We start from the raw sequence: 26,900 nt of genomic DNA on the forward strand, positions 1-26,900 counted from the left end.
CAACTAATTTGAAAACGTTTAAATATGCCAATCTAACTTGTGATATTTTAAGTCCAGAATTCTACTCCATTTCTGAAGTCCTGATTCGGATTGGACCCGAGGAACTGGTAGAGATACACCGGCATAACCTCACCACCTTACAAGTTTCTGAGAATGTCAGAAAGGACTTAAAAGCATATCAGGACACATTTGGGTATCTGACACCCCTGTTGCCTAAATACTTGAAAGCATTGCGAATGGAGATACGCCTCTCCCAGAAGGTTTATTATAACCTACAACAGGACAATAACAACATTAAGCATGACATTGACCAAATTAAAGTCACCACCTGGTGAAATGACCTCTGGAATTTGGGACTGAACATACAGATCCATCTTTGGATTAGATTAATTTCATATGTATTCGTCGTAGTGCAGTTTGTTGTAATGTGCTTCTTGATTTTCATTGCATGTAATAAATGTAAGCAGAGGATGAAGGGTTTGGCAAAGATAGTAAAACAGAGCCTGGGTGAGAATGTCCCCATTGTCTCTGTGGTTTCAACTAAGAACACATCTTAATGGTACCGGGAGTAGCACCTGCTGGGGTAAGGTGCATGTAAAAGGGAAGACAATTATAGTTTGATAGGATTATCAGATGCTCTGCCTCTCTTCCACCCGGACTGGTGGCTAACACGAAGGGAACCTGGTTAAGATGAGGTACAGCATCTAACGGGATATTGTAGGGAGAATTTGGATTAAGGGATATAATGGGGAGGGCACCAATTCACAGGTGTAAAATGGTCTGAAAGGTACCATTCAGTCTAGTTAGGCTGGAAACAAAATATAAAGCACCATGGGATATTTGACTATGTTAGCCTTTTCAAACTAACATGAATAGGTTTAGCTGACCAAGGACATTCGCAGCTTACTTGAGAGATGTTTAGAAGGAGTCTGTTCCTGAGAACAGATAAGAGTACAAAGGCGTATTGATGAAACATGTCTGTGTTCTATTGGGACTTCTCTAGTTCAAGGGCTAGTCATATTCATTGTTATAATTCTTATAGTTTATTGCTTACTTAAATGTTGCTGCGCTGCAGAACCTGCAGAACCAGTGAGCACCGTAATAATTGGTTATCATGAAATGATAAAAGGGGGGAATGAGAATCCCTACGTGGTCAGTTTTCAGTAAAATATTAAAATGCCTACATGGCAAAGAAGCAGAATGCAAAATGGTTAGAAAGGGTTAATTAGTTAGTAACTGAGATTGGTACAGGTGGCCTGGCCTCCTGCTGGGCCATATGTTTGCGTAGTCAGCAGGTTTGCATTGTCTTATCAATGTAGAGTCTTTGATGTGATTCAAGGACTGGTCTGAATGTCTCCATGTTTATGGCAGATCAATATAGGTAACGAGCTTAGCCAAAGTTGAAAGACATTCCAGGTTGGGAGATAAGGAACAGAAGGAACAGGGAAGAACATTCCAAGTTGGAAGGTGAGGAAGTATCCCCTTTGATGTCTAACAGCAACATGGTCAGCACATGATTATCTATGATTGGCCGGAAATAATGTAACCTCGCATGGCAACCTGTGCCCGGCTTATGATTGGTGTTGACCCTCGTTAAGTATGTTCCAACCCTATTGATTTGTATAAAAACGTGTGGATTTCTGTATGTTTTTGTTCTTGCTCTGCCAGCATAGAGGGACTCTATCAGGAGTCCAAATCAATGCTGCAGACTAAGAACCCTGCTATTAAAGTTGTGATGAACTTTAAAATGTATTCGGCTTCAGTTTTTACTGAACCAGACTGAGGGGAAAGAATCCGGATCGTCAATCCCAGTGAACCTTTGTTGCACCCACTTTAAGACAAGTATATCCTTCTTTAGGTAAGAAGACCAAAACTGTACACAGTACTCCAGGTGTGGTCTCACTAGAGCTCTATATAAATGCAGCAAGATCTCTTATACTCTAACCTGCTTGCAATAAAAGCTAAAATACTATTTGCCTTCCTAATTGCTTGCTGTAGCTGCATGTTAACGTCCTGTGATTCATGTACAAGGACACCCAAATCCCTCTGAATACCAACATTTCTTAGTCTCTCACCTTTTAAAAAATATTCTGCTTTTACTTTCTTCCTACCAAAGTGGATAATTTCACATTTCCCCACATTATACTCCATCTGCCACCTTCTCGCCCATTCATTTAACATGTCCATATCCCTTTGCAGCCTCTTTGTGTCCTCCTCACAGCTTACTTTCCCACCTAGCTTTGTACTGTCAGCAAACTTGGATACATTACACTAGGTCCTCTCATCTAAATCATTGATGTATAGCAAACAGCTGAGGCACTGATCCTTGCGGAACCCCACTAGTTACAACCTCCCAACCCAAAAATGACCTGTTTATCCCTACTCTCTGTTTTCTGCCCGTCAACCAATCCTCAGTCCATGCTAACATATTACCCACAATCCCATGAGCCCCAATATTGTGTAACAACCTCTTGTGTGGCACCTTATTGAATGCCTTTTGAAAATCCAAATATACTACATCCACTGGTTCCCCCTCATCTACCCTGCTAGTTACACCCTCAAAAATCTCTAATAGATTTGTCAAACACAATTTCCCTTTCATAAAACAGTGTTGACTATATCTAATCATATTATGATTTTTTTTAAGTGCCCTGTTACTACATCCTTAATAATAGAATCTAACATTTACCCTACATGTGTCAGCCATGGCTCAGTTGGTGGCACTCTTGCCCCTGAGACAGGAAGTCGTGGGTTCAAGTCCCACTCCAGAGACTTGAGCACAAAATCTAGGCTGACACTCCAGTGCAGTACTGAGAGAGTACTGCATTGTTGGAGGTGAGATGTTAAACCAAGTCTGCCCTCTTAGGTGGTCACAAAAAATCCCACAGCACTGTTTTGAAGAGCATGGAAGTTATCCCCGGTGTCCTGGCCAATATTTACCCCTCAACCAACTTCACTAAACGCAGATTATCTGGTCATTATCACATTGCTGTTTGTGGGAGCTTGCTGTGCCCAAATTGGCTGCCGCATTTCCTACATTGCAACATTGACTACACTTGAAAAATACTTAATTGGCTGTAAAGCACTTTGGGATGGTCTGAGGTCACAAAAAACGCTATATGAATGCAAATCTTTTTTTCTTTACTACTAATGTCAGGCTAACCGGCTTATAGGTCCCTGTTTTCTCTCTCCCTCCTTTCTTGAATAGCGGGGTTACATTTGCTACCTTCCAATCCACGGGGACCATTCTAGAATCTAGGAGATTCTACAGGATCAAAACTAATGCATCCACTATCTCTGCAGCCACCTCTTTTAAAACCCTAGAGTGTAGGCCATTAGATCCAGGGGATTTGTCGGCTTTTAGTCCCATTAATTTCTCCAGTATTTTTTCTTTACTAATCTTAATTGTTTTAAGTTCCTCACTCTCATTAGAGCCTTGGTTCCCCGTTATTTCTGGTATTTTTTTGTGTCTTCTACTGTGAAGACAGATACAAAATATTTGTTCAACGTCTCTGCTATTTCCTTATTCCCCATTATAATTTCTCCTGTCCCTGCCTCTAAGGAACCCATTCGCTAGTCTCTTCCTTTTTACATACTTGTAGAAGCTCTTACAATCTGTTTTTATATTTCTTGCTAGCTTACTCTCACATTTAATTTTCTCCCTCTTTATCAACTTCTTGGTCATCCTTTGCTGATTTCTAATACCCTCCCAATTCTTAGGCTTACTACTACTTTTGGCAACATTGTAAGCCCTTCTTTTAATCTAATGCTATCCTTAACTTCTCTAGTTAGCCACGTTTGCATTATTTTTCCCGTGGAGATTTTATTCCTCAAGAGAATGTATATTCATTGAGAATTATGAATTATTTCTTAAATAACTTCACTCTTCTCTGCATTAAATTGCTTCTGCCATGTGTCTGCCCATTTCACCAGTCTGTCAATGTCCTCCTGAAGTCTATTACTATCCTCCTCACTGTTTACTACATTTCTGAGTTTCGTGTCATCTGCAAACATTAAAATTATGCCCTGTATACCCAAGTCCAGGTCCTTAATATATATCAAAAAGAGCAGTGGTCCTAATAATGACCCCTGTGGGACACCACTGTATACATCCCTCCAGTCTGAAAAACAACCGTTCACCACTACACTCTGCTTTCTGTCTCTTAAGTCAATTTTGTATCCATGCTGCCACTGCCCCGTTAATCCATGGGCTTCATTTTTGCTAACAAGTCTATTATGTGGTACTTTATCAAATGCCTTTTGAAAGTTCATATACATAACATCACCCACATTAGCCTCATCAACCCTCTCCATTACTTCATCAAAGAACTCATTCAAGTTAGTCAAACACGATTTTCCTTTAACAAATCCATGCTGACTGTCATTTATTAACCCATATGTTTCCAAGTGACATGGGGTCGAAATTGGGCCACTTAGCACCCATTTTGTAGGCGCTAAGCGGAATCCTAAGCCCCAAAAATGGAGTCCGAGATGCGAGTGCACACTTGCGACATGAAGTGCGCAGGACGCCATCTTGGTAAAGGTGGTTGCACTAATAAACGTCGGCAGCATGTACAGCAGGGAAATTATGATGTAAATCAGTGTGCAATGCTGATTTGAAGCAGCCGGCGGTATTTTGGAACTCCACAATCCAGCCAATGCACTGTTTTGTAAGAAAAGCAGCTGTTACTAAAGATGCGGCCAGCAATGTGGATTCAGCCCAGCCTGATCCTGTGAGTTCCTCAGTCAAACAGATGCCTGTGAAGCAAGAACAAAAGAGGATGGAATTGGTGGAAAAATAAGACAGTCCTGAAGCTGTAGTTGTAAAAGAAAAGTATGAAATGGCTCATGACTCCGGTCCAGAATACACCCACACGTGCGCAGCAGGCATACAACGAGAGCCATGCTGCCACACGGAACATCATCGAGCCTCCTCGAGCAATGCTTCCGCTGCCTGGATCACTCTGGAGGACCCCTGCAGTACTCAGCTGAGTGGGCATCAAGATTTGTCGTAGTATGCTGCATGCTGCACAATCTGGCCATTATGAGGGAACAGCCCTTGCCACCACCTATCAGGTGAGAACCTGAGCAAGAGGAAGAGGCAGAGGAAGAGGAGGAAGAGATGGAGGAGGAGGAGGAAGAGACGGAGGAGGAAGTAGAGGAAGACGCAGGGAGCCACAAAGGTAGACAGGCCCTGTCTGCCAGCACTCTGCGTGATCAGATAATTAACGAGCGATACGAGTAACCTCAACGACACCTCCCCATTCACCAACAGTCCCACGCTCCTTGCCTTTCCGCTCCCACATGACCATCAAATCGTCCTCCTTATGATTACACCTCAAATAATCGTCCTTCTGATTACACATTGATCGCATCCTCTTCTGTAGTGAAGACAGATGCAAAGTACTCAATTAGTAGCTCAGCCATGCCCTCTGCCTCCACTAGAAGGTTTCCTTTTTGGTCATTAATTGGCCCCACCATTCCTTTGACTATTCCTTTACTATTTATATGTTTATAAAAGACTTTTGTGTTCCCTTTTATGTTACCTGCTAATCTATTCTCATACACTCTCTTCGTCCCACTGATTTCCTTTTTCAGTTCTCCTCTGCACTTTCTGTATTCAGTTTGGTTCTCTACTGTATTCTGAACCTGACATTTATCATAAACCTCCTTTTTCTGTTTCATTTTAACCTCTATCTCTTTAGTCATCCAGAGAGCTCTAGCTTTGGATGCCCTTCCTTTCACCCTCGTGGGAATGTGTCTAGTCTGTATCTGGACTATATCCTCTTTGAAGGCCTCCCATTGCTCATTTACTGTTTTACCTACCAATCTTTGATACCAATTCACCTCGGCCAGATCCCCTTTCAACTCACTGAAATTAGCCCTCCTCGAGTTGAGCATTTTCACATTTGATTGTTCCTTGTCCTTTTCCATAGCTACTCTAAGCCTACTGATATTGTGATCATTGTTTCCCAAATGCTCCCCCACTGAAAGATGCTCCACTTGCTACACTTCGTTCCCCAGAACCAGGTCCAGTGCTGCTTCCTTCCTTGTAGGGCTGGAAACATACTGATCAAGAAAGTTCTCTTGTATACCTTTCATGAATTCCTCACCATCTTTGTCCTTAACACTGTTATTTTCCCAGTCTATATTAGGATAATTGAAGTCCTCCATATCACTACTCTATAGTTCTTGCATCTTTCTGAAATTTGCCTGCAATTTTGCTCCTTTATCTCCTCCCCACTATTTGGTGGCCTATAGTATACACCCAGCAGCGTAATAGCTCCTCTATTATTCCTTATTTCTAACCAAATAGATTCTGTCCTTGAACCCACAAGTACATCATCCCTTTCCAGTGCAGTAACGTTATCTTTGATCAATACTGGCAACCCCCCCCCCCGTCCTTTTTTCCATCCCTATCTTTCCTGAATACCTTGTACCCAGGAATATTAAGTTTCCAATCCTCCCCTTCTTTGAGCCAAGTCTCATTTATTGCCACTACATCATAATCCCAATTTGTGCCTGCAGCTCACCAACCTTATTTATCACACGCCATGCATTTACACACAAGGGGCGCAAAATTGGGCCATGTCGCGCCCATTTTGTAGGCGCTACGCGGACACCTAAGTCCCGAAAATGGCGTCCGAGATGCAAGTGCACACTTCCAACATGAAGTGGGCAGCACGCCATCTTGGTAATGCCTAACGACTGCCTGCAGCATGCAGAGATTTTTCTCTTCAGGCGAGCTGCCTATGGAGGCGCAACTGCCATTGGCAGCTCATCCTGAATATGTAGATGAGAACGGAGGACCAATTTCTTGCGATTCTCAGACCTCCACCTTCAGGCAAAGAGATCGTTCCTGACAGGGATGAGAAATAGCAGGGATCCGTTATGCTGGATCCCCACCCATTTTTCACCAGTTTCATTTTCAGCATCATTTCCAACCAACACCAGAAGAGGCTTTCCTAAAATAGGCCAGCATATTCAAATAAGGCAACAATGATGTAGTGATATTATACGTGTTATTTTCTGTCCTTTTTGACTCATTACTGTGAACCTGTATAAAATAGGCGTCCAGCATTGTAGCAGAAGTAGATTTATAAGAAACTTACATCTCAGCTGTTTTTGATTTTTCGTCACTGACAATTGCTTCACCACCTATCCAGTTTTCCTTTAATGAATGCACTCTCAACAATTCCCTCCCCTCAGTCACAAGGGCACACCGCAACACTCTATTTCTCATTACAAGCACACTCACTTCATCCTTTCCTCTCTTCACACCATACACTGACACCATTCTCTTCTCACATACTACCACTTGCATAATCACCAACTCCTCTCACCACACCTCACTTTACATTCCACATACTTGGCTTTACATTTATCACCTCCCCCTCCTCATTCAATCTTGCATCTTCTCCACCTCTCAACACATCCACTACATGCACAAGCCCCACACATCTCCACTTACCTTTTCAACAGCCACTCACCAGCTCTCACGCTTGCTTTCTGCAGGACAAAACAGCACATAATGTGAAGGAGGGAGTCAAGATCAGGGGAGGTCACCCTGGAGATCAGTGACCCAGGCACAGCCAGCAGCATCGGGGAAGGTGAAGCTGGTGGCATACCAGAGCAGTATTACTTACAGCCCTTCCTTCACCTCATTAAAAATGCAGCAAGCTGCACAACTTCAAGCTGTTTTCTTAAGATTATTACCCTGCAAATGTCCAGTTTCTATCTCCCATCCTAACTCAACTTATTTCTCTTTCCTCTAGGTACTTCTCAGCAGCAAGAGCCTCCTGCACAAGGTGACACCTCAGAGGAGGACAATCCTCCCTCAGATAGGAACAAAGGAACAGGAGTAGGCCATTCAGCCCCTTGAGCCTGTTCTGCTATTCAATTAGATCATGGCTGATCTGTATCTTAACTCCATCTCCCCGTCTTGATTCCATAACCCTTAATACTCTTGCCTAACAAAAACCTATCAATATTAGTGTTGAAATTTTTAATTGACCTCGCCTCTACAGCTTTCTCGGGGAGAGATTTGTTTGTGTGATGCCAGTACCCCACATGTGTTAGATAGTGAGTTCAAGAGACCTGCACATGGTGAGTCACAAAGCATCAGTGAGCAGCAGCAGGTACTGGTGGCAGGAACAGCACAGGAGAGAGCTCACCAGAGGTCGATGTCCTGACCCAGCTCTGCTCAGGAGGAGACGGATGATGATTACAGGGCCCAGCCATGAAATGAAAACTGCTAACATCACACAAACAGCTGTGCCAAGGAGTTTAACAACTATGGCTGACATTGTGGAGGAGTCTGCTTCCAGCATGTGCGGTATCATCTTGCATTTCACCAGCAGTCTACAGTCTATTCTGGACAGTGTGGTCACCTCCAGGGATGCTACTGCCAGGCCCTAACAACAGGAGTCCACCTTTACACACTCTTCAGCTTTGATAGAAGTTCAAACAGCAAACAGCTGCCATGCAGACTCTGGGGTCCAGCGTCGAGAGACAGTTGTCACCCTGGACAGAGGGTTTTCCACCTTGGACAGAGTGGTGTCCACCCTGGACAGAGTGGTGTTCACCCTGGACAGAGAGGTGTCCACTCTGGACAGAGTGATGTTCACCCTGGACAGAATGGTGGATGAATAGACAAGGGCTTTGAAGGAGCCACTCATTTTCTGCAGTCTGCTCTCCTACACATCAGTGGACGTATTGAGTCCAACCCCCTTGGGGGTGGATGTGTTGCAATGGAAGTGGTACATGCAGCCTCCTCCCAGGATGTCAGTGCGTCTGTTCTTTCCCCACCCCCTCAACCAATATCTATCATAGTGACAGCAATTCTATAAAGGTAAGGGAGTCTATAACGAGGGGGCACAGATTTAAGGTGAGAGGGGAGAGATACAAAAGGATCCAGAGGGGCAATTTTTTCACTCAAAGGGTGGTGAGTGTCTGGAACGAGCTGCCAGAGGCAGTAGTAGAGGCGGGTACAATTTTGTCTTTTAAAAAGCATTTGGACAGTTACATGGGTAAGATGGGTATCGAGGGATATGGGCCAAGTGCAGGCAATTGGGACTAGCTTAGTGGTATAAACTGGGCGACATGGACATGTTGGGCCGAAGGGCCTGTTTCCATGTTGTAACTTCTATGATTCTATGATTCTAAGTCAGCTGGGCCAGCAGTCTGCTCTGGTAGCAGCCGAGGAGCAGCAGTCGGCAGCAGGGCCCTCATAGGCTCGAGCACCTAGAAGTCACTGACCACAAGCATCGGCAAGGTCGTAGGGCTAATAGACTTAGAAAACTTTCTTTTAAGAAAAGCACTATGGGTTGAGCACTAGGCTGAGAAATGAATTCAAGGGAATTACTATAATTACTTTTAAATCTTTACTAAATTTGGCACTTTGGTTTACAGTGTAGTTTCATAGCAGCTTCTGATTCCACGTTCTCAGTATATCATTGATATAGGAGTTGGCTGAGCAGGTCAACGGAATCACTGAACAGTGAGCTTATCCCTTACATTTCTTGTTGCAAGGCATTGAGGTGTCCCTCCTTCTTCTGCTGCTTCCTCGCCTTCCCCCCCGGTCTCCGATGAGGCCTGCTGCTGCTCCTCTGGCCCCTCCAAAGTCTACATAGAACGACATCGACTCTACAACACAGAAACTGACCATTTGGCCCAACTGGTATATGCCAGTGTTTATGCTCCACATGAGCCACCTCGCACCCCTCTTCATCTAACCCTATCAGCATAACATTCTATTCCTTTCTCCCTAATGTGTTTATCAAGCTTCCTCTTAAATGCATCTATGCTAGTCGCCTCAACTACTCCTTGCGGTACCAAGTTCCACATTCTAACCATTCTCTGGGTAAAGAAGTTTCTCCTGAATTCCCTATTGAATTTATTAGTGATTATCTTATATTTATGGCCCCTTGCTTTTGTCTCTCCCACAAGTGGAAACATTTTCTCTACATCTACCCTATCAAACCCTTTCATAATCTTAATGACCTCTATCAGTCACCCCTCAGCCTTCTCTTTTCCAGAAAGGTCCAGAAAGGTATAACCTCTCAGTTCTGGTATCATCCTTGTAAATCTTTTTTGCACCTTCTCCAGTGCCTCTATATCCTTTTTATAGTATGGAGACCAGAAATGTGCACAGTAACACCAGAACTGTCAGCACGCAATGACTATGCAGGAGATTCTTCGTGTGACATATTGTAGGCAATCTCCAGACCTGTTGAGACATGGAAACTCATCTTCAGCATCCCTATAGTGTGATCAATTATTATCCTGGTGGTCTCATGGCTTCTATTATATCTGTGTTGCTTGGGAGTGGTGGGGTTGCGGAGGAGTGTCATGAGCCAAATCTGACTCCTCTGTCACTGGTTCCAACATCAACTACGACTTCCAGATGTTCCCTTTCCCTCTCTAGAATCTATTGCACCAGCTGTGTAATATCCCTTACCATAGAACCTGGAAGGCAACACATCATTTGGGACCCTCGGTTATAAGTATAAAAGAATCCATCTATTCCTCTGACAATGGAATCATAGTATCATAGTATTGTAGTAGGTACAGCACAGGAGGAAGTCATTCGGCTCATCGTGCCTGTGCCGGCTCTTTGAAAGAGCTATCTAATTAGTCCCATTCCCCTGCTCTTTCCCCATAGCCCTGTAAATATTTTCCCTTCAAGTATTTATCCAATTCCCTTTTGAAAGTTACTATTGAATCTGCTTTCACCACCTTTTCAGGCAGTGCATTCCAGATCATTACAACTCACTGCGTAAAAAAATGTTTCCTCAAGTTGCCTCTGGCTCTTTTGCCAATCACCTTTAATCTGTGTCCTCTGGTTACCGACCCTTCTGCCACTGGATCAAAAGCAAAATACTGCAGATGATGGAAATCTGAAATAAAAACAGAAAATGTTTTTATTGCAAACTGCTGGCGTGACATCGGCCATCTGAATTTCTCTACTCCCCTCACTCACTCTAACCTACCTCCCTCTGAATTTGCAGCACTCCGTTCTCTCAGATCCAACCCTGACATTGTCATCAAACCTGATGACAAGGGCGGCGCTGTTGTTGTGTGGCGAACAGACCCCTACCTTGCGGCGACTGAACGCCAACTCTCTGACACCTCCTCCTACCTCCCCCTGAACCGTGACCTCACCGCTGAACATCAAGCCATAGCTTCCCAGATAGTTACTGACCTCATCTCCTCTGGAGATCTTCCCCCCACTGCTTCCAACCTCATAATTCCCCAACCCCACACAGCCCGCTTCTATCTCCTTCCCAAGATCCACAAACAGGATTGCCCCGGTAGACCCATCATTTCAGCCTGTTCTTGCCCCACAGAACTTGTTCCTTCATATCGCGACACTGTTTTTTCTCCCCTTGCCCAGTCTCTTCCGACGCCCTCCACCACTTTAACAGTTTCCAGTTCCCCGACCTTAACTGTCTCCATTTCACCTTGGACATCCAGTCCCTCCACACCTCTATCCCCCACCAGGTCAGCCTGTGGACCCTCCACTTCTTCCTTGAACGGAGGGGAAAGAGCAGGGGAATGGGACTAATTAGATAGCTCTTTCAAAGAGCCGGCACAGGCACGATGAGCCGAATGACTTCCTCCTGTGCTGTACCTACTACAATACTATGATACTATGATTCCATAGTCAGAGGAATAGATGGATTCTTTTATACTTATAACCGAGGGTCCCAAATGATGTGTTGCCTTCCAGGTTCTATGGTAAGGGATATTACACAGCGGGTGCAAAAGATTCTAGAGAGGGAAAGGAAACATCTGGAAGTCGTAGTTGATGTTGGAACCAATGACAGAGGAGTCAGATTTGGCTCATGACACTCCTCCGCAACCCCACCACTCCCAAGCAACACAGATATAATAGAAGCCATGAGACCACCAGGATAATAATTGAACACACTATAGGGATGCTGAAGATGAGTTTCCATGTCTCAACAGGTCTGGAAATTGCCTACAATATGCCACACGAAGAATCTCCTGCATAGTCATTGTGTGCTGACAGTTCTGGTGTTACTGTGCACATTTCTAGTCCCCATCCACCACCACCCTCCTCTGCCTGGCTGAACATATTCTTATGTTGAACAACTTCTCCTTTGACTCCACTCGCTTCCTCCAAATAAAAGATGTCGCTATGGGAACCTGTATGGGTCCTAGCTGTGCCTGCCTTTTTGTGGGATACGTGGAACATTCCTTGTTCCAGTCCTACTCAGGTCCCCTCCCTCACCTCCTTTTCTGGTACATTGATGACTGTATTGGTGCCGTTTCCTGCTCTTGCCCCGAACTGAAAAATTTCATCAACTTTGCTTCCAATTTCCACCCTTCCCTCGCCTTCACATGGTCCATCTCCAACTCTTCCTTTCCCTTCCTCGACTTCTCTATCTCCATTTCTGGGGATAGGCTGTTAACCAATATCTATTATAAGCCCACCGACTCCCACAACTACCTTGATTATACCTCCTCCCACCCCGCTTCCTGTAAGGACTCTATTCTCTTCTCCCAGTTTCTCCATCTCTGTCGCATCAGTTCTGACGATGCCACTTTCCACACCAGCGCTTCCAATATGCCTTCCTTTTTCCTTAACCGATGTAGTTGACAGGGCTCTCGACCGTATCCATCCTATTTCCCGCACTTCTGCCCTCACCCCTTCTCCTCCCTTCTAGAACCATGATAGTGTCCCCCTTGTCGTCACCTTCCACCCCACCAGCCTCCACATCCAACGTATCATCCTCCACTATTTCCGCCACCTCCAGCACGATCCCACCACCAAACACATCTTCCCCTACGTTCCTCTTTCAGTATTCTGAAGGGACTGCTCCCTCCTCGACACTCTGGTCCAGTCTTCCATCACCCTCAACACCCGCTCTCCTCCTTCCCGTGCGAGCGCAGGAGATGCAAACCTGCCCTTCCCACCATCTAAGGCTCCAAACACTCCTTCCAGGTGAAACAGTGATTTACTCGTACTTCTTTCAATTTTCTATGCTGTATTCACTGCTCACAATGCGGTCTCCTCTACACTGGGGAGACCAAACGCAGATTGGGTGATCGCTTTGCTGAACACCTCCACTCAGTCCATAAGCGTGACCCTGACAGGCTGCTTGTCATTTTAATTCCCCGTCCCACTCCCACTCTGATCTCTCTGTCCTCGGCCTTTTACATTGTTTCATTGAAGCTCAACAGAAGCTTGAGGAACAGCACCTCATCTTTCAGTTAGACACGTTACAACCTTCTGGACTCAACGTTGATTTCAATAACTTCAGAGCATAACCACTGCTACCATTTTTTCTGGACAGCTAATAGTTTTGATGTTGCCATTCACAGTTCCTCTAGACCCATCTTTTGTTTCTTTACCTGTCCCATTACCATCCTCCTTGCCTTGCACCATCATCCCCTTTGCCATTTAATCACTCCTGCCCTCCACCCTATCAGAGATCTTCCCGTTTGTTCTTTCCTTCCCTTCCCTTCCTCCCCCCACCCCTCCCTGGCTCTATACTTGCTTAAAAACTGTTTAATCTTCAACTTCTTCCAGTTCTGATGGACGGTCATTGAACTGAAAGGTTAACTCTGTTTTTTCTCTACAGGTGCCGCCTGACGTGCTGAGTATTTCCAGCATTTTCTGTTTTTACTTCTGTCACTGGAAACAGTTTCTCCTTATTAACTCAATCAAAACTGTTCGTGATTTTGAACACCTCTGTCAAATCTCCCTTTAACCTTATTTGTTCTACGGAGAACAGCCCCAGCTTCTCTGGTCTCTTCACATAACTGAAGTCTCTCATCCCTGCCACCATTCTAGTAAATCTCTTCTGCATCTTCTTCAAGGCCTTGACACCCTTCCTAAAATGTGGTACCCAGAATTGAACACAATACTTCAGCTGAGGCCTAACCAGTGTTTTATAAAGGTTTAGCATAACTTCCTTGCTTTTGTACTCTGTACGTCTATTAATAAAGCCCAGGATCCCACATGCTTTTTTAACAGCCTTCTCAACTTGTCCTGTCACCTTCAAAGATTTGTGTTGTGCACCCCCAGGTTTCTCTGTTCCTGCACCCCGTTTAAAATTGTACCATTTAGTTTATATTGCCTCTCCTCAGTCTTCCTACCGAAATGCATCACTTCACACTTCTCTGCATTAAATTGCATCTACCATGTGTCTGCCCATTTCACTAGTCTGTCCATGTCCTCCTGAAGTCTGTCACTATCCTCCACATTGTTTCGGAGTTTCGTGTCATCTGCAAGCTTTGAAATGATACCCTCTATACTCAAGCTCAGGTCATTAATATGTATCAAAAAGAGTGGTGGTCTTAATACTGACCCCTGGAGAACAACTTCCCTCCAGTCTGAAAAACAACCATTCACCACTACCCTCTGCTTTCTGTCCCCTAGCCAATTTTGTATCCACGCTGCCATTGTCCCTTTAATCCTATGGGCTTTAACTTTGTTAACAAGTCTATTATGTGGTACTTTATCAAATGCTTTTTGAAAGTCCATAAGCACAATATCAACCGCACTACCCTCATCAACCCTCTCCATTACTTCATCAAAGAACTATCACTACTGTTTTTTTCCACTACAATTCCCCTCCTTCAGCAAATACTTGCTCCACCCTGCTGGTTTAGCCATTCATTGCCAGATCTGGCTGGACCACATAAAGCGCTATCAGGTCCTGCTCTCCTCTACCAAAACTACTCACTATTCCAGGATCATCCTGGAATGCAAGGATAACCCCCAGCTTCTCTTCTCTTCTACAAGCCATCTTCTTAAACCCTCTCCCCTGCCTCCTCCACCCTCACCTCCAACAAGTGCAAGGAGCTCATGGACCTCCATAGCCCCTTTAATGTAGTAAAACATCCCAAGGCACTTCACAGGAACGTTATCAAACAAAATTTGACAGCGAGCCACATTAGGAGATTTTAGGACAGGTGACCAAAAGCTTGGTCAAATAGGTAGGTTTTAAGGTGTGACTTAAAGGAGGAGACAGAGGTAGAGAGGCGGAGGGTTTTAGGGAGGGAATTCCAGAGCTTAGGGCCTAGACCACTGAAAGCATGGCCACTGGAGCGATGAAAATCGGAGATGTGCAAGAGGCCAGAATTAGAGGAGTGCAGAGATTTTGCATGGTTGTAGGACTGGAGGAGATTACAGAGATAGGGAGGGGTGAGGCCACGGAAGGATTTGAAAACAAGGATGAGAATTTTAAAGTCAATGCATTGCCAGACCGGGAGCCAGTGTAGGTCAGCAAGCACAGGGGTGATGTGCGAATGGGACTTGGTGTGAGTTAGGATATGGACAGCAAAGTTTTGGATGATCTCAAGTTTACGGAGGGTGCAAGGAGGGAGGATGACCAGGAGAGCATTGGAATAGTCGAGTCTAGAGGTAACAAAGGCATGGATGAGGGTTTCAGCAGCAGATGAGCTGAGGCCGGGGCGGAGATGGGCTTTGTTAGAGGTGGAAGCAGGCATTTAAAAATACTTGTTTGTCAATTCAACATTGTCAAGAGATCTCTGCACTGCCTCCTGTCTCCTCTTCCTACACCAATGGATGGTCACCCATTCACTTTCTCACTAACTAGCTCTATCTTCATGATAACCAGTTCCTGGAACATGTTTTTCAAGAAGCCCCCAACCTCCCAAATATGAGAGTGTAATTATTTGCTCCCTAAGCTCAGAAAACTTGAACTTGAGTTAAAGTTGTCAACCTTCCAGGATTGTCCTGGACTCTCCAAGAATTAAATCTCCAGGACATTACTGCCAGCAACCCAGGAGAAAAAATATTGGGACATTAAAATATTTTTTGGACACTTTCGTTTATTAGTTATAAACATATTAGAGTTTGGGGGGGGGGGGGGAAGAGACTGTTTGACTGGGTGGGAGGCTGAAGGCGGGAAGTCATGTGATGAAACCTCCAACAATATCTCCCACCAGAGATGACAACCAGCGCACGCTTCCTGCACGAGAGCGGCCAAACTCAATACCCCCCCCCCCCCAATACACGTGAAGACATTCTACGTATACCTACCGCTTAAGTTAAAAAAGCCCATTTGTTTACTTTAGTCATAAGGGCAGTTCTTGAGTGGGTGTTGGAGTTTGGCATCCATGCACGTGTATGGGATCTAACATTTGTTGTGAATGAGGTGTACACTGCGGTTCCATTTTCAGTAACTCCAGGAACTAAACCTCCAACTTCCTTGACATAAAAGCAAAGAAAGAGAGGAGGAAAGTGAAAAATGTAACACTCGGCTCGTGATCGGAACTGTGCTATGGCACATGGAGCGTGGAGGGGACGGTTCATGTGTTGCACTATTTGCTTCCGGCCGGGAGAACGTGGGTAACGGCAGAAAGAAAGAAGTTGCAGCCGGCTTGAGGGAGGATCGGAGGCTGTTTACTTGACTGAATAGTTACTTCTCAGTTTTATCTTTCTGGCAGTGGGATGTCGCGGGGTAAAGGGAGCAACATTTTCGGGGGTTACCGGGCGCTCGCGCTGTACTGTAACCATGTCCCTCACGTGGTCCGGTTCCATCAGCGGCACCGCGAGTTTTACCTCGTAACGGCCGTGGGCGCGAGCTTCCACACCTACAATGTGAGTAACTTTACTCCCTGTCCTGTGCATTAATAACAGCTTCCACACCTACAATGTGAGTAACTTTACTCCCTGTCCTGTGCATTAATAACAGCTTCCACACCTACAATGTGAGTAACTTTACTCCCTGTCCTGTGCATTAATAACAGCTTCCACACCTACAATGTGAGTAACTTTACTCCCTGTCCTGTGCATTAATAACAGCTTCCACACCTACAATGTGAGTAACTTTACTCCCTGTCCTGTGCATTAATAACAGCTTCCACACCTACAATGTGAGTAACTTTACTCCCTGTCCTGTGCATTAATAACAGCTTCCACACCTACAATGTGAGTAACTTTACTCCCTGTCCTGTGCATTAATAACAGCTTCCACACCTACAATGTGAGTAACTTTACTCCCTGTCCTGTGCATTAATAACAGCTTCCACACCTACAATGTGAGTAACTTTACTCCCTGTCCTGTGCATTAATAACAGCTTCCACACCTACAATGTGAGTAACTTTACTCCCTGTCCTGTGCATTAATAACAGCTTCCACACCTACAATGTGAGTAACTTTACTCCCTGTCCTGTGCATTAATAACAGCTTCCACACCTACAATGTGAGTAACTTTACTCCCTGTCCTGTGCATTAATAACAGCTTCCACACCTACAATGTGAGTAACTTTACTCCTTGTCCTGTGCATTAATAACAGCTTCCACACCTACAATGTGAGTAACTTTACCCCCTGTCCTGTGCATTAATAACAGCTTCCACACCTACAATGTGAGTAACTTTACTCCCTGTCCTGTGCATTAATAACAGCTTCCACACCTACAATGTGAGTAACTTTACTCCCTGTCCTGTGCATTAATAACAGCTTCCACACCTACAATGTGAGTAACTTTACCCCCTGTCCTGTGCATTAATAACAGCTTCCACACCTACAATGTGAGTAACTTTACCCCCTGTCCTGTGCATTAATAACAGCTTCCATGCCTACAATTGGAGCTTTCAAGGCAGAGATAGATTTTTGTTAGGTAAGGGTATCAAGGGATATGGAACAAAGGTGGGTAAATGAAGTTGGAGGCGCAGATCAGCCATGATCTAATTGAATGGCAGAGCAGACTTGAGGGGCTGAGTGGCGTACTCCAAGTTTGCAGACGACACAAAGCTGGGGTGGAATGTGAGCTGTGAGGAGGATGCAAAGAGGCTCCAATGTGATTTAGACAAGTTGGGTGAGTGGGCAAGAACATGACAGATGCAGTATAATGTGGGTAAATGTGAGGTTATCCACTTTGGTTGTAAAAACAGAAAGGCAGATTATCTGAATGGTGATAGATTGGGAAAGGGGGAGGTGCAACGAGACCTGGGTGTCCTTGTACATCAGTTGCTGAAAGCGAGCATTCAGGTGCAGTTAGGAAGGTGAATGGTATGTTGGCCTTCATTGCAAGAGGATTTGAGTACAGGAGCAGGGATGTCTTACTGCAGTTATACAGGGCCTTGGTGAGACCACATCTGGAGTATTGTGTGCAGTTTTGGTCTCCTTATCTGAGGAAGGATGTCCTTGCCATGGAGGGAGTGCAATGAAGGTTTACCAGACTGATTCCTGGGATGGCAGGACTGACGTATGAGGAGAGATTGGGTCGACTAGGCCTATATTCACTAGAGTTTAGAAGAATGAGAGGTGATCTCATCGAAACATATAAAATTCTAACAGGACTAGACAGACTAGATGCAGGGAGGATGTTCCCGATGGCTGGGGAGTCCAGAACCAGGGGTCTCAGGATACGGGGTATGCCATTTAGAACCGTGATGAGGAGAAATTTCTTCACTGAGGGTGGTGAACCTGTGGAATTCTCTACCACAGAAGGCAGTGGAGGCCAAATCATTAGATGTATTCAAGAAGGAGATAGATATATTTCTTAATGCTAAAGGGATCAAGGGATATGAGGAAAAAGCAGGAACAGGGTACTGAGTTAGACGATCAGCCATGATCATTTCGAATGGCGGAGCAGGCCCTTAGGGCCGAATGGCCTACTCTTGCTCCTATTTTCTATGTTTCTATGTTTCCTGTTCCTATGATGCATTTGAGGTGCTGCTTGTTAAAAATTCCATGTCATTTAAATCTGGTAAAGAAAGAAATACATTGCATTTATATAGTGCTTTTCAAGCCTCAGGACATCCCAAAGTGCTTTACAGCCAATTAAGTATCACAGCAAGGACCCATAAATAGCAATTAAATAAATGACCAGATCATCCTAGTTGAGGGACAGATGTTGGCCAGAACACCGAGAGCTCCCTTGCTCTTCGAATAGTGCATTGGGATCTTTTACATCCACCTGAGAGGGCAGACGGAGCGTTGGTTTAACATCTCATCTGCAAAATGGATTGGTTGTTGCAGCACGGTACCCTGAAGAGAATTTAGTTCTGGGGACCACCATTGCAGATCCAGAGCTGAAGCTATCTGTAATGGCAACAACTGGGACACAGTTGATCACTGATAAAGCAAATTCAACTGGAAGGGTATGATGTATGATCATGCATGTTAGAGTTAAGCTGACCACCGGATCTGAGAACCATGAGGTACAAATTTGCAGTAATTTCTGATCCTCCTTTGAGTAAATATAAGCTATTGAAGGATTGCTAAAAGATCTGGAGGCATGAGTGGTACAAAAATGGGCACTCAGAAGCAACATCATCTGCTTTGGCTTTAGTTGGATATCTTGTAATTGATAAATCTGTGCTCTTGGATTGTAGTAAGAACCTACTGCCTGAACAAGATCTCGACAAAGTTCTATTACCAACCAACTATATGAGAATGGAAATACAGACAATGCCTTCTGAGATGTGCCTTAATTATAGGCATTTCATGAATCCCCTGGGAGCTGAGGAGGTGCCAAATGGCAGAACCTTATATTGATTACTGCAGCCCTAGAGGCTGAACTGTAGACAACTTTGACAGTTAAATGTGCTGCTGAGAAAGTATAGGTTTGATGAGAGCGCTCTGAAGCAGTGAGTGAATGGCAAATAAGAGTATGGAGTTAAGCCTTGAGGTACCATTAGCCTAAAATTATATTTGGGGTTAAATCACTTAAGTTGCTGTGTTTAATTTTATTAAATATTTGAGGGGGTGGATACCTGCATGATGCAGGAGATTGTGAAATCTTGTCACGTGATGACCACATATGTGAAATGTCTCCTGACTGCTGGAGCTTGGAGTGACTAGGGATGATTGCATATAGGAGATCTATTGCATACAGGAGATTGGAGGATTACTGTAATGCACGTACCAGTAAATGATCACCCTGCGATAGTGAGTTAAAGGAAAAAGTAAGAATTTGCATTTAAAGAGCACCTTTCACATCCGTAAGATGTCTCCAGAAACTTCACAACCAATGAATTACTGTTGCATAGGCAAATCTAACAGCCAATTTGCACATAGCAAGATCCCACAAACAGCAAGCAGATAAATGACACATCTGTTTTTGTTGGTGTTGGTTGAGGGATAAATGTTGGCCGGAGCACTTGGTGGAACCCCCTACTCGATCTTGAATAGTTCCATAGCCTCTTTTGCCTTCACCTAGACCGGTAGACGGGGCCTTGATTTAATGTTTCATCCGAAAGATGGCACCTCCGACAATGCTCAAGTTAGTGAGGAGGAATTTGGGTGACCATCAGGATAGGAAGAGGAGAGATGGGAGGCAGTGCTGGGAATTCTGAAAGTGTTGAATTGGCAAACACAGTCCATGTTACGTGTAACAATGACAGTGACTAGGAGAAAGGCAACCATGAGCAATGCCACTGTACCGACGATTTCATTGTTGGGAATAGACAAATAGCTTAAATTATTATAGCACCATTAATGTAGAAAAACATTCTAAGGCTCTTTATCAATGGTGATTGGGAATGAATACTGAGCTAGAAAGGAAGAAATAAGGAAAGCTTGGCTGGGGAGATGAGTTTTGAGATTATTAAGAATGGAAAAAGAGGCAGAGGGGTATAAGGAGAGAGGTTGAGAGAGCAGTGCCAATATGGCTGAATGCTGCAGCACTGGCAGTGGAATGAAGAGTGGGGGGTTGAATAGAAGGTCATAATTGGAGGAGTGTAGAATTTGGCAGGAATTATAAGGCTGGAAGATCTTGCAAAGAAAGGGTAGGGAAAGGCTGTGATGGGATTCATAGACAAGGATTTTAAATTTGAATATATTGAGGGAAGGGAACAGGTAGAAATCAAGGGGGATGGATGAATTAGTATGAGACTGGGCATGTGCAGCAGAGTTTTTAAAATTATTCATTTTTGGGATTTGGATGATGCTTGCAAGGCTGCATTTATTGTCCATCCAAAGTTGCTCGTAACAGGAGGTGTTGGGCCGCTGCCTTGTACCACTGCATTGTTGTGCTGAAGGTGTTATGTAGGAAATCTAGGACCCAGCGACGATGAAAGGGACAGCAGGAGATGTCCGAATCAGGATAGTCTGTCACTTGGAGGTGTTACTGGACTAATAATCCAGAGAATGTGAGTTTAAATTTCACTGTGGCAGTTTTAAGAATTTGAATCCAGTTATTAAGAAAAGCTGGTATCTGTACCATCATCAAATCCCACATCATCAACATCCTGGGGGTTCACCGTTGACCAGAAATTGAACTGGGCCAGCCACATAAAAGCTGTGGCTACAAGAGCAGTCACTGACTTGGACATATGTCGTCGACTGTTCATCGTCGCTACTTCAAAATCGTGGAACTCCCTACCTAACAGCATTGTGGGAGTACCTTCACCACACGGACTGGAGCGGTTCAAGAAGGCGGCTCACCACCACCATCTCAAGGGCAGCTAGAGATGGGCAATAAATACAGGCTTTGCCAGCGATGCCCACATCCTGAAAATGAATTTTTAAAAAAAAATACTTGCCTTTTTTGTTTGTGTTTATATAAACAGATTTATTTATGCAGCTCACTGTGATCTATTTATCTACCTGCAGCAGGTAAGGAGACACGCTCGGTTACCTGTCTTTTGACAGGAATCTTAGAACCATCTTTCCAAATTCTTACACTCAAGATTTGCACTACCCCAAGTTAGAACAATATCACCTCTGACTCATCATGAGGAGTGTACAGGAGAGCTGCTATTATATAAATATATAAATCCTTAAGTTGTTTACTTTTATTTGTGTAATCACCCAATATTTTGAGGACACAGTTGTGGAATATTACCACATATGAAGTACTGTAGAGTTACAATTCAATTTCCTTAAGTAATTTTGTTATGGAAATCTAGCCCTGTGATTTTTGTGCAGCAGAAGTTAGCTTTCCATTTTAAAATGTTTTGGCAGCAGTCTCATTAGCATGGATCATATAACTTGCAGTTGTATAGCACCTTTAACATAGAAAAATGTCCCAAGTTAACAACGATGGGCGAATCACTAATGTCAATAATATTTGTGTTATTTAACAGGTGAAAAAACTTGGAATAGTTTCAGTTAGTAAGTATGCAAATTTCTATTTGTATTCTTCATATTTGTAAAATTTAAATTGGGGTTTGCTTGGACTCAACTTCATTAAAGACAACTCTTCTGATCATATTGATTAGTGCAATCTACCGTAAATTACAATGCAAGCTCATTTTGCATCATCATCAAGGATATAAATAATTTGTTACACTTGCAAGATGAGATGTATCCCCGAAGGCCTATGTGAGCAGTTACCAACATAAAAAAAAATCAAGAATATTTAAAATACTTCACATGAAATGCAGACCATTCTAAAAGTTATAAAAACAGATTTTACTGGTCATTCATCTCATTTATTGTTCGTTGGATCTAGCTGCGTGCACATTGCTGTGTTTGCCTACTTAAGTGATTGCACTTCAAAAATAAATAATTGCTTGTAAAGCTCTTGAAATGTCTGGAGACTGTGATGAAACAGTTTATAAATGCAAATATGAATCAGAAGATTTGTCTTTTTTCCTACTTTATCAAGGAACTGGTGCAGAAGGTACAGATTAATGGTATTGGTTCTGTTACCACCATTAGTCACTAGGGGAATCCCACAGGGATTGGTGTTAGGGCTACTGCTCTTCATCTTTCAGTGATCTGGATGAGGCCATCAGGGAAACTGTCTGCGAAGATGAGACAAATAGATTGCATGCAGATCAAATGCAATGGAGGAATGTGCCCATATCTGGCAGATGTTATTTAATATGGATAAATATAATGTTATGCACTTGGATAGGGGAAACGGCAAGTATGAACACACCCTGCCACGTGTCTATTAAAAAAAAAAATGTATAGTGTTAGTATATATTGCCAGGACTCATTAAATACACAAGAAGAAATATATTCTATCTCTGTACAAGGGCTTGGTTAGGCCTCATTTAGAATATTGTCCTGTTTTGGTCCCCTCATGGTGGATGATATAGAAATGGTGGATGATGTGGAAAAAATTCAGAGGAGGGCCATCAGATTGACATCTAATTTAAAAGCCCTCTGTCACCTTGATAGAAAGCTTAGCGTGATGCGGCTTTTTACTCTTGAAAAGCATAGATTTGATTGATATCTTTAAAATGAAGAATTGGACTTGGTTCGTATGGATAGGCTATTTTAGTTAGACAGGTTAGAAAGGACCAATGGACAGAATCAGAATGGTTACAGCATGGAGGAGGCAATTTCGCCCGTCGAGCCAGTGCCAGCTCTCTGCAAGAGCAATCCTGCTAGTCTCACTCCCCCGCCCTATCCCCGAAGCCCTGCAAATTTTTTCCTTTCAAGTACTTATCCAATTCCCTTTTGAAAGCCACAATTGAATCTGACTCCACCACCCGCTCAGGCATTGCATTCCAGATCACAGCCAATCACTGTTTTTTTAAAAAAAGGTTTTTCTCGTCGCCTTTGGTTTCTTTTGCCAATCACCTTAAATCTATGTCCTCTGGTTCTTGTCCTCATTTGACTTTTAACTTGGGTGAGATGCAGTACTGGAGGGACAACCACTCTAGGACAATTGGCCTTTACTCATGCTTGACTTTTCCTATCTTATGTTGTATTACTGAGCTTGTGCTGTATCATGAGTATAAGTTAGATAAGCACAGAACTAGGTTAGATGTTAGGAGGTGGTACTTTTCGCAGAGAATCATTGATCTCTGGACAAGTTGCCGGCTCATGAACTAATCCCCTCTACAGTTTAATAGCCGAATCACTACATCTTGTTTCCCTTCCATGCCCTTAAAAGGGATAGTGAAAGTCTTGGGGCAGATTCTGTAAGGTTCTCTTGCTGAATAGGAGCATGAGGAAGAAGAACTTGTGTTTAAAGTGCTTTTCCTGACCTCAGGATGTCTCAAAGCACTTCATTGCCAGTGAAGTATTTTTGAAGTGTAGTCACTGTTGTAATGTAGGGAAACGTGGCCAGCAAAGACCCACAAGCAGCAATGAGATAAATAAGCAGATAATCTGTTCTTGTGGTGTTGGTTGAGGGATAAGTATTAGCCAGGACACCAAGATAACGCCCCTGCTCTTTCAATAGTGTCATGGGATCTTTTACGTCTACCTGAGAGGGCAGGTTTAACATCTCATCCGAAAGTCCTCAGTATTGCATTGAACTCTAAGACCTGGAGTGAGGCTTGAACACACGACTTTCTAACTCTGAGGCAGGAGTGCTATCACTGTGTCAAGGCTGACACCTAAAGTTAGTCAAGGAATTGGCACGGATTTCTTGAATTAAAACCTTCAAACACTTTGAGGCTATACTACAATCCATTGCAAGCCTCATTATTCCTGACATGCATGTTAATTAGTCCCATGCCAAATCTAATTTTTTACAGAAGCTTTCTCTCCCATAGAATTGTTCATGCACATGAAATGGGCATGACTGAATAGCTTAATCTTTTAGGAGTTGGCTTCTGAAAGGTGTCTTATTCTTTTCCGTGTCCTTGTTACCAACTTTATCTGCATTTTCATTACTGCATATGTGTTTTTCTGCCTTACGGCCCTTTTATTTACCATGCCTTTTCTTAAAGGAGTCTTGCTTGTAGCTGTTATTTCATTTGTATCAAGCAGAGTGCCCAGGATGGGCATCTCTTTGGTGGATGCCTATATTTGTAGGAAGAAAATCAATTCATGATGGGACAAGAAAGGCAGATGCAGTTATATCTTGGATGTTATGTACCTGCCGTACTACTCTAGTATCCACATCCAGTTAGGTCCCATGAAGGCATTTCAGAGAAGAGTTGTCTGTGCTGCCTCCTTATCGCAGGAAAGGGTGTCACAAAGTTGAGTCATCTTCTCTTGGCAAACTTATAATTACCATAGGGACAGCTTTTTGTGGCTGTACTGGGTGTTACTTCGTTGAACGTCTACGCCAGCAGAACCTTCCTAGCCACCCCTCAAATAATGAAGCAGTCGGAGCCCGCGTGCAGCAAGACCTGGACAACATCCAGGCTTGGGCTGATAAGTGGCAAGTAACATTCGTGCCAGGCAATGACCATCTCCAACAAGAGAGAGTCTAACCACCTCCCCTGACACTCGACTGCATTACCATCGCCGAATCTCCCACCATCAACATCCTGGGGTCACAGTTGACCAGAAACTTAACTGGACCAGCCACATAAATACTGTGGCTACAAGAGCAGGTCAGGGGCTGGGTATTTTGCGGCGAGTGACTCTCTTCCTCACTCCCCAAAACCTTTCCACCATCTACAAGGCACAAGTCAGGAGTGTGATGGAATACTCTCCACTTGCCTGGATGAGTGCAGCTCCAACAACACTCAAGAAGCTTGACACCAGCCAGGACAAAGCAGCTCGCTTGATTGGCACCCCATCCACCACCCTAAACATTCACTCCCTTCACCACTGGTGCACAGTGGCTGCAGTGTATACCATCCACAGAATGCACTGCAGCAACTCGCCAAGGCTTCTTCGACAGCACCTCCCAAACCCGTGACCTCTACCACCTAGAAGGACAAGAGCAGCAGGCACATGGGAACAACACCACCTGCACGTTCCCCTCCAAGACACACACCAGCCCGACTTGGAAATATATCGCCGTTCCTTCATCGTCGCTGGGTCAAAATCCTGGAACTCCCTTCCTATCAGCACTGTGGGAGCACCTTCACCACACAGACTGCAGCGGTTCAAGAAGGCAGCTCACCACCACCTTCTCAAGGGCAATTAGGGATGGGAAATAAATGCCGGCGTCGCCCACATCCCCTGAACGAATAAAAAAAAAAAGTTGACTGTCCACAGTTGCATTAAGCAACTGACAGAGGCCTTATCTACAAAGAATAACATCTTCATCACATTCCCTGTGTGAAAAGATGTGCCAGTTGGACAGGGCACAGATCTTTTACCTGGCGGCAGGGTTCCCAAGAATGCAGAGCATTGTAGATGACACCCATTTGGCCATACAGACCCCTCGCACCTGCTCCATGGTGTATGAAATGAAAGGGCTTCCAATCTATTAATGTCTAGGTTCTATCAGATGATAGGAACTTCATCATACAAGTCATGGCCTGATTCAAAAATAGAAAATACTCGAAACACTCAGCAGGTCAGGCAGAAGATAACAAGATGTTTTGCGTATGGACCCTTCAGAACTGGATGATATTTCAGATGAACAGCATTTAAAAAGGAACAGAACTGTGGGAAGGGAAAAACAACGCAACTACACACTGGAAAAGAATTAGTGACCTGTGACCACTCATTTGTTGTTTTCTGATATGTTATATTAGATGTAATCGGAAAAATATGTTAGAGTAATTGTGTTTAGTCCTCTTCAGCCACTAATTCATGACCAGTTCATGGAATGCATTCGAGACAGTTTTCTAGAGAACAATGTCAAGGGACCAACTAGGGAACAGGCTCTTTTATATCTAGTATTGTGTAGTAGAATCATAGAAAATTTACGGCACACAAGGAGGCTATTCAGCCCATCATGTCCGCGCTGACTGAGAAACGAGCCACCCAGCCTAATCCCACTTTCCCGCATTTAGGTCCGTAGCCCTGTAGGTTACGGCTCTTCGGGTGCACATCCAGGTATTTTTTTAATGAATTGAGGGTTTTTGCCTCTACCACGCTCTCGAGCAGTGAGTTCCAGACCCCCACCACCCTTTGGGCGAAAACATTTTTCCTCATTTCAGCTCTAATCCTTCTACCAATCACTTTAAATCTATGCCCCCTAGTTGTTGACCCCTCCACTAAAGGAAATTGGTCAAATGAGACAGGGCTAATTAGTAATTTTATAGTTAAGGATCCTCTGGGGTAGAGTGATCATAATATGATAGAATTTCATAGAGTTTGAGAGAGATGTTGTTATGTCTGAAACTAGGGTCTT

The 26,900-nt window shown here is 43.9% G+C and overlaps 1 protein-coding gene and 1 long non-coding RNA gene across 2 annotated transcripts in view; one reads left to right on the forward strand and one right to left on the reverse strand.

Moving 5' to 3' along the window:
- Positions 1 to 4,364: 4,364 nt before the first annotated feature.
- Positions 4,365 to 16,203, reverse strand: LOC137320495 (uncharacterized). The gene is made up of 3 exons (XR_010962557.1): positions 16,040 to 16,203; positions 10,825 to 10,898; positions 4,365 to 4,758 (listed from the first exon to the last, which is right to left on the reverse strand). It is a non-coding gene; the product is annotated as an uncharacterized lncRNA (long non-coding RNA).
- Positions 16,204 to 16,292: 89 nt separating this feature from the next.
- wdr36 (WD repeat domain 36) overlaps positions 16,293 to 26,900 on the forward strand; it is a 110,617-nt gene continuing 100,009 nt past the window's right edge. The window contains exons 1-2 of the mRNA XM_067982947.1: positions 16,293 to 16,600; positions 22,039 to 22,066. Coding sequence (XP_067839048.1) covers positions 16,451 to 16,600; positions 22,039 to 22,066 — 178 coding nt within the window. The 5' untranslated portion in view covers positions 16,293 to 16,450. The remainder of the gene's footprint in view (positions 16,601 to 22,038; positions 22,067 to 26,900) is intronic.

The sequence above is a fragment of the Heptranchias perlo genome, chromosome 4 (assembly GCF_035084215.1).
Source record: "Heptranchias perlo isolate sHepPer1 chromosome 4, sHepPer1.hap1, whole genome shotgun sequence".
In the NCBI taxonomy this organism is placed as follows: domain Eukaryota; kingdom Metazoa; phylum Chordata; class Chondrichthyes; order Hexanchiformes; family Hexanchidae; genus Heptranchias; species Heptranchias perlo.